This window comes from Vigna umbellata, chromosome 3 (assembly GCF_029865625.1).
Source record: "Vigna umbellata cultivar VRB3 chromosome 3, Vumbellata_1.0, whole genome shotgun sequence".
Classification (NCBI taxonomy): Eukaryota; Viridiplantae; Streptophyta; class Magnoliopsida; order Fabales; family Fabaceae; genus Vigna; species Vigna umbellata.
This window is the reverse complement of record NC_142167.1, coordinates 47,956,658-47,965,017: the sequence shown is the minus strand read 5'-3', so window position 1 is coordinate 47,965,017 and position 8,360 is coordinate 47,956,658. Positions and strand designations below refer to the sequence as shown.

At 34.4% G+C, this 8,360-nt stretch overlaps 2 protein-coding genes across 2 annotated transcripts; both read right to left on the bottom strand.

Annotated features, from left to right (window-relative positions):
- LOC148202792 (uncharacterized) lies at positions 1-820 on the bottom strand. Its single transcript, XM_088111083.1, has one exon. The coding sequence runs from the start codon at positions 643-645 to the stop codon at positions 82-84; it is 564 nt and encodes a 187-aa protein (XP_087967209.1). The 5' UTR covers positions 646-820; the 3' UTR covers positions 1-81.
- A 4,915-nt stretch (positions 821-5,735) lies between these two features.
- Positions 5,736-8,323, bottom strand: LOC124821162 (uncharacterized). The gene has a single exon (XM_047293022.2). The coding sequence runs from the start codon at positions 8,305-8,307 to the stop codon at positions 5,893-5,895; it is 2,415 nt and encodes an 804-aa protein (XP_047148978.2). The 5' UTR covers positions 8,308-8,323; the 3' UTR covers positions 5,736-5,892.
- Positions 8,324-8,360: the final 37 nt, after the last annotated feature.

Below are 8,360 nucleotides of genomic sequence, written 5' to 3'. Positions count from 1 at the left end.
TAAATCAACAAGTGTAATATCACAAAAAGAAAAGAGAAAAACAACTTCGTACAATCTATACATATTGTGTTAGTCCTCTCATTATTTACTTTCACTTTTTTTCACCCTTAACCAAATGGGTTCCTCATTGATGGTTTCCAAGACAGGCTTCTTTGACCTACAATAACTTAACCTATTCCGAAACCCTAATTCAATTTCAAACCCTTCCAAACTCAACCTCGAGATATCATTATTTACTCCAACATCATAGGTAGAGTCACATGATCCTAAATCTTTAACTTCAACTCCATCAACCGAATGATCACATGATATTGAATCTTTAATTCCATATATCCGCTTGGCCGTCATGTTGAAGAGCGCCGCCACGTCGGCGGCGGTGACGACGGAATTGAGCCTTCTCATAGGGAAGAAGATGTAGAGGTTGCCAAACTCCAACCCTTCATCGGCACCAAGAGGTGAAAACCTTCGTCCAATTTGTAGAGACTTTGAATTGGTTAAGAAGTTTGTGGGACACTCTATCATAAGCTCAGCTACATTCATTTGCTCCTTGTATTGCTTCACTTCACCCGTGGGAAAGATCACACGTGTTGACCTTGTGTTCTTCATCAATGGAGGAGCCAAAGTGCAAGAGATGTAATTGCCCATCACAAGAAATTATAAATTAACCAAAACTAGAGAAGAAAAAAGTTTCCAAGGTAGAGAAAATTAGGGTTTATGTCTAAGAGAGAAGAGATGATGAATTGGGTTGTGAGGTTAAAGAGAAAAAGGATATCTTCATGTCGAACTGAAGATGGAAGATTGATTATATATACAAGAGGAATTGAAAAAGGAGGAATGTGTTTTCTTATGGAAAGTTAAAGAAAATGATATATTTTTATGAGAGAAAGAAAAATGTTTAACCATATGGAATGTGACCAAAACTCTTCTTGATTTCTGTGTTTTTTTTCCTCTTGACTTTTGTTGTGTTTTCTTAGGTTGTATGTTATAAAATTTACCAATTACATGTAATGTTTATGCAAATGTTACTTAAAATGATTTATAAAAAGGGACATTAATTAATGGAGAAAATATTTGATGTATAATACTGAAATAATGGAAGAATCTTTAAAATTAAAATGAACATTAAATTTAATATTTTAGAATTGGAATAATTTATTTTGTGTGCTTACATTTTATATAATAATATCACTAGATTAAAATATTAAGATAAATAATTTATTTAAGTAATCATGAATCGTTGTGATCTTGGTGGACGAAACATGTCCAGTCAGTTCATATAATTAAATCAAACACTCATTTCACTTTCTAGCTTGGTTGTCTTTTTCTGAACCACTTTAATTAATTATCAATTTCTTAAAAATATAACTTCAGATTAATTAAAAACAAAACTTAAATATATTTCTAACATAAGAATGAAACATATGTATAGTATTGTGTTTGAGTATTAATAAGTAAATATTGTAACAAACTAAAATAATAGAAATTTTAATAAACTAGTTTATTAATTATTGAATATTTTTATAATCTAGTTTTTCTTAAACATAAAATAAAATTTTATTTTAGAGGTTTCTTCATTTAATTAACTTAAAATCAAAGGTATAAGGTAATCTTCTTCAAGAATGTTTATCCCACTTTTTTTTTATCATTAAATATACTCATTTAATTTTACATTATCAACTTTTATCAAACATTTTTAAGCTAATTAATTAATTTAATAAATTTTAGCTGTTAAGTGAAGATTTCAAGATGTTTTATCTCTATCAAAATCTTTCACATTTCGACTTTTGAATAAAAACTCTTCAAGATCTCCTTGTTAGTGAAATCATTGAAAAAAGCTTTTGATGAATTTAAAGCACAGAAATGTTTGGCAAAGTTGATACAACGTTTTGAATTTTTCACGTTTTGACTATGCAATGGTCTGGTGGTCGTTGGGTGGAAAGAGACGACGAAACTGTGTGAAAGGTTCGAAATACAACGTTTGATGGGTTGCTGCAGATGATTCATAGTTGTCATGGGAAGTTGAAATTTCACTGTAAATGCATGTGGAATTAGTAGCACTTTCAAGATAAGTTGGTTGGTGATGTGAGTGGTCACTTCCTAGTAACAATATTTTGTCAATTTTTATTCCATTAAAGTATTTAGCAATTTCAATAAATTAATTATTAATTTATTTAGCTAATTAATAAATTATTTATTAACATAAACTAATTTATATACCTATATCATGTTTGCACTTATTGAAAGTAACGTAAAATATTTCCCTTATTAAAGTGAATATGTTAAAGTATAATTCATTGTGAAACTCAGTTTATTATATAATTAATATTATGATATTATCATGATTATTTAATATTTATTATATTATTAATTAGAAGATATATTTTTAATTTATTTATAAACATAATTATAATCATATTTTTAGACATTATATAATATATATTTGTATCGGTGAGTTAATTAATAAAGAGAGATACTTTTTCAACAATAAAAACTTATCACTTACATGTAGTTTTTTAAAAATAATACTTTACTTAAATTTTTATAAAATGTAAACAGGAAATAAGTATATATTTAATTTAGAGACAGAAGATAATTTATAAAAATAATTTGTGAACAAACATATTTAATATTTTATTTAAACTAACTTTTATATCATAGTTCAGTAAAAGAAAACACGGATTATGCATTACAAATTGATGAGAAGTTGTGAATTACTAAGAATATTTTGATAAAATATACTTGAAAATATTTACTTAATATTTTTTTAAAATTAAATTTTAGAAAAAAACATTTTAAAAATATCTTTCATGTGATAAAAATTCTCTAATCTTAAAAATTAAAATTAAGATAAATCTTTTTATATTTTATCATATTTTATTCTATATATTATGGAATAAAATAAACAAACTTCTCCATATAACATTTCATCCTATATTATCATGAATTAGACCGAACTTCGTTACAATCTAAGTATTTTCAGTAATAAAACGTTTGTTCATGAAAAGAATCATTTAGTGGGAACATAAGGAAAGGTACAATGCCAAATGGCAAGAAATGACAAAAAAATTAAATTCTAAAGTTAAAGTTAATTGGGTTTCGAATTGCTATATGCTTCTACTTTTTTTTACTATTTTTTTTCTTCTTCAATAACAAGAAATTATGAATTTTGAATCTAACTAAAATTGTTTAAACTTCGGATCACCAATTCTAGAAGGATTATTTATGATCTGTTTAAAACCTTGGAAGATAAGCTCAATTATTATTAAACATAGTTAACGAATAATTTGATGGTTTATGTTATGTCGTGCTAGTGAGGAAAATCTGGTATGCAGATTAATGACTGCGAAGTTAGGCACGAAACCAACGGAGAGAAAAAAAATAATAATGAAGTAATGTTTGTGGCTGTGAAAATAATATGAAACAAAAGATCAACTCTGGACACGTTTCATGATAAAGAAATATTATAAATTACTCGTTGGATTTTTTAATGTTTTTAGCTTGATAATGACCCGATTTAAACGCAATTAATGGAATAATTACCAAGTTCATTATCTTGGACAGGATGTTAGTTTCATTTTTCAAACTTCATTTTCAAGAAAACAAAACATGTTTGACAGAAAAGTTAAGATGATTTTAAAATGAATTTGAAATCTATTTTAACTATTTTTTTTTTAAAGTTCTCTACTTTTTGGCCCATCCCTTTTTTCATTTTACTTTTTACAATATGTAAAATATTTAATAATCATGAAAATGGCTAATATTGAACAATCTAATTGTTTTTAGTGGAAATTTTCTTTTTAATTTTATTTTGTTAATTTAAATTTATATAAAATAATTAAATATAATTGTACTCAAACTAATGAGATTTTGGATCTGTACAGCAAGTTTCTTTTTTTTTTTGCAAAGTTAATTACAATTTTGTGTTCTTCTTCGTATAATTTCTGTTGAGAATTTTTTAAGAATATATAATATTTAATAATTATGAATCACAAGAAAATTATACAAGAGATCAAAATATTACCCCAATTCACAATCTTTAAGGTTATATTTTTTTCACTTATTTTCTTCCATTTTTCTTTATTTAATATCAGATTTTAGATTTATATATATTTTTTAATTATCTATTTTTAAACGTGACTACGATTTTGTCACAAGTTTTTATATAGAAGTACATGTTTGTCTCTACCAACTCCTAATCCTAACGGTTGTTAATTAGGTTTTATCATGACATATGTTTGCTTTTGTCAATTGGTGATTGATATTGTTTCTACAATTAAATTAGAGCATGACAAAATGTTTACATATAGAATAGATCATCTAATGCAAGATTAGATTATTTAATGTGTAATTAAAGGTTGAAGGTTGATTTGTTAAGGACTTGTGTTTTAGATCATCTTGGAAGTTGGAATGAGGTTCTACTATTGATTGAGTTCGCTTACAACAATAATTATCACTCTAGTATCAGGATGACACCGTTTGAAGCTCAATATGGAAGGAGGTGATGCACACTGTTGTGTTGGTTTCAAGACGAAGAGTTAGTGACGATGATGATTAGGGGGTTTCTTATGATAATAGGGTTTTGTTAAGGGTTGGGTTATGTGTGTTTGATGGGAATGAGTGTAATCTGGATAATGATGTGTGTTTTGAATGATTCCTTTTGTAATATGTGAGTGTTTGGGGGATGTTGCCTTGTATTTCCAAGTGGTATGGGAATGTTGCCTTTTGATTAGTATCGTAAGTTTTGGAATTTGAACAAAGTTTCATTAAAAAAATTTAAATTTGTGCTGCGACACTTCATATTAATACAGTCCGACGATCCAAGCAAAAATGTAAGACAACTCAATCAATGTCAACTTAGTCAAAGTTTAATATAACTCGATCAAGATACAACTTGATCAAGAACTTTACTATCCATGTGTCAAACTATGTCACCAAACTTTATCAAACCTCGGTCAGGCGGGCTGGTCTGGCTGATCTGCAGTGCTAAAATTATAATTCATCTTGTTCCGAAATAACTTTATATTAAGATTAAAACTTTATTGTAATTTATTACATCAAATTGAAGTCGTTGAGAGACTTAACGACTTTTACTTTATTTTACTTTCAATGTGATTAAAACAAAAGTCAGGGGATCCACAACTTCTCCATTTAAACTGAGCAGCACCACTTGTCTATGCAGCACCACTTGTCTATTCTTGTATTTTTTAAATTTACCTATTTTTATAATTATATTATACCAAATTTGTCAGAAAGATAAACTGGCTAAAAGGTAAAAGAACTGTAAAATTATCAAATAAAATACATATATTAGTTAACTATCATTTTAATATAGTATAGATTACTATTTTTAGAAAGTTAAGAAACTATTAATATTTCAATCTACGGTGGAAAGTCACAGTTTATAAATAATCGATTCAGTTTAGAAAAGATATTTTTGACAAACATAATTTTTACATTTGATATTATCCTTCCTTAATTTTTTATTTTTTCTTTCAAAGAAACTATAAAAATTTATTATTTTAAGATTTTTTTTTAAATATGTCAAATGAATCTCAAATGCTATCCTTACTCATTAACTTTTACTTCTTTTTAAGTAACTTACGACCAATTTTTTAACACGTAAGTTTGAAATTTAATATCTGCATGAGGGACAAATGCTTAAGTTTCTTTTTTAGTACTAATTCATCTTGTGATAGTAGGTGATTAAGAATAAGAAGATGCCATCAGAATTAGATGAAGCCCCATAATATTTCATAGAATTAGAATTCGTGGAGATGAACCCCTTAAGTGGTTACACAGAATCCAAGGACAAGAAGTTCAGTTTTTCACCAAAGACTCTTGGGAACCATAGCAAAAAGAAGGACAAATATGTTAATGGCATTGCAAACTCTTTTAGTTGTATCCAGCAATTGTTGGTGGAGGAGGTGAACTGTATGAGGAGCCATAGTGTGGTGGAAGGAAAACATCGTCCCATTTTGATGGTGGTGGGGAATACACTGGTGGTGGTGGTGGTGAGGAGACTGGAGGAGGAGGAGAGTAAACTGGTGGTGGGGAGTACACTGGTGGTGGTGGTGAGTACACTGGTGTTGGTGGTGGTGGGGAGGAAACTGGTGGAGGAGGAGAGTGCACTGGCGGTGGTGGAGAGTACACAGGTGGTGGTGGAGAGGAAACTGGTGGTGGGGGTGGAGAGGAAACTGGTGGTGGGGGAGAGAAAACTGGTGGAGGAGGGGAGTACACTGGTGGTGGTGGGGAGTACACTGGTGGTGGTGGTGGTGGAGAGGAAACTGGTGGTGGGGGAGAGAAAACTGGTGGAGGAGGAGAGTACACTGGTGGTGGTGGGGAGGAAACTGGTGGAGGAGGAGAGTGAACTGGTGGTGGTGGAGAGGCAACTGGTGGTGGAGGGGAGGAAACTGGTGTTGGTGGTGGTGGGGAATAAACTGGTGGAGGTGGAGAGTTGACTGGTGGTGGTGGTGGGGAGTGAACTGGAGGAGGTGGTGAGAAAACAGGAGGTGGTGGTGGGGAGTGTACTGGTGGAGGTGGAGAGGAGACGGGAGGAGGAGGTGGTGAGAAAACGGGAGGTGGTGGGGAGTGAACAGGAGGAGGTGGAGGGGAATGTACCGGTGGAGGTGGAGAGGAGACGAGAGGAGGTGGTGGGGAGTGTACCGGTGGAGGTGGAGAGGAGACAGGAGGAGGTGGTGGGGAGTGTACCGGTGGAGGTGGAGAGGAGACGGGAGGAGGTGGTGGGGAGTGAACTGGTGGAGGTGGAGAGGAGACAGGAGGAGGTGGTGGGGAGTGTACCGGTGGAGGTGGAGAGGAGACGGGAGGAGGTGGTGGGGAGTGAACCGGTGGAGGTGGAGAGGAAACAGGAGGAGGTGGTGGGGAGTGTACCGGTGGAGGTGGTGAGGAAACGGGAGGTGGAGGAGAGTGAACTGGAGGAGGTGGTGGGGAGTGTACTGGAGGTGGTGGAGATTGAACTGGTGGTGGTGGTGGTGGTGAATGTACAGGTGGTGAAGAGTGTACAACCTTTGGTGTCTCAGGTTTAGGAGATGGAGTTGGCTTTGGTGCATGGCTATGGCTATGGCTAGGGCTATGGCCATTCTCTTTGCCTTCTCCACAGTGCTTGTTGCAATCCACAGGGCGAGTTAGCACTGGCAAGCACTTCTTGGATGACTTCTGATCCTTCCTTCCAGACAAACAGTTGTATGAGTCATCCATAGCCACCAACGAATTGGGTGAAGGCACGCAACTCTGAGCTTCTCCATTGAAGTAGTTGTGAGAGAATGTGAAGTTCTTCAAGGAAGGAAGTTGGCACACAGTGTTAGACACATATCCACTGAGCTTGTTGTGCGAAATGTCTATCACCTCGACCTTCTTCAGTCCTGACAAGTTAGGAAGAGTCCCTTCAAACCCATTGTCGCTTAAATCCAAAACCGTCAGGTTTTCCATCTTTCCAACATCCTGTGGGAAGCATCCTCCGAGGCTGTTTCCTACGAACACAATCTCGTTCAAGTTCTTCATGTTTCCGAAAGAGCTCGGAATGCAGCCTTTGAAATTGTTGTAGGCAAAGGTGATGACCGAGGCGTTGGATTTTCCTATGGTGTCTGGAATGAGGGATGAGAAACGGTTGTTGTTCAAAAAGATTGCATCAAGATCCTTCTCAAAAAGCTCTGGGGGTAAGGGTCCTTCAAAGTCATTGAATCTGAGGTCCAGGTACTTCAAGTTCGGCCATGTGAGGACCACAGAAGGAAACCGACCAACAAAGCGATTGTTGCTGATGTCATACTCATGCACAAGTGTAAGATTCAGCAAGCTCTCTGGGATAACACCGCAGAATCTGTTGGAGTTAATGTGGAAAAGTGCAATATCTTCCAAGTGTCCCAATTCTTCTGGGAGGCTCCCAGCAATGTCTGCATTGTTCAGATCAATGCCAGCAACCACATTCAGGGTGGGATCATCAAGGGCAGGAGCACAATACACACCATTGTAAGAGCAAACATCTTCACCAACCCAGTTCCCGGTGATGTTCAAAGGGTCGGAGTGAATGGCCTTCTTCCATGCCTGAAAAGCAACATAGGCCTTCTTCAGTCTTTCATTTGTTTTTCTAGTTGGTGGTGGAGTAAGGGGTTCATCGTTTCGGAATTCTATTTCGGGTGCTGGGGCTGGGGCTAGTAGTGCGTCATCTTCAACATTAGTTGAATAAATTGGCTCAACGTGGATGATTTCAGGAAGAAGTTGAGCACTTGAAAAGGTTGAAAAAAGAGAAAGAAAAATGAAAAGAAGGGCCTTGTTTGAACAACGGTGAGCCATATCTGACCCCCTTGGATGGCCCAAGGCTGAAGGTTGATGATGAGATCAATGAA

Excerpts from the sequence above, each read along its gene's own strand:
- LOC148202792 (XM_088111083.1), bottom strand. The coding sequence starts at position 645 with ATGGGCAATTACATCTCTTGCACTTTGGCTCCTCCATTGATGAAGAAC.
- LOC124821162 (XM_047293022.2), bottom strand. The coding sequence starts at position 8,307 with ATGGCTCACCGTTGTTCAAACAAGGCCCTTCTTTTCATTTTTCTTTCT.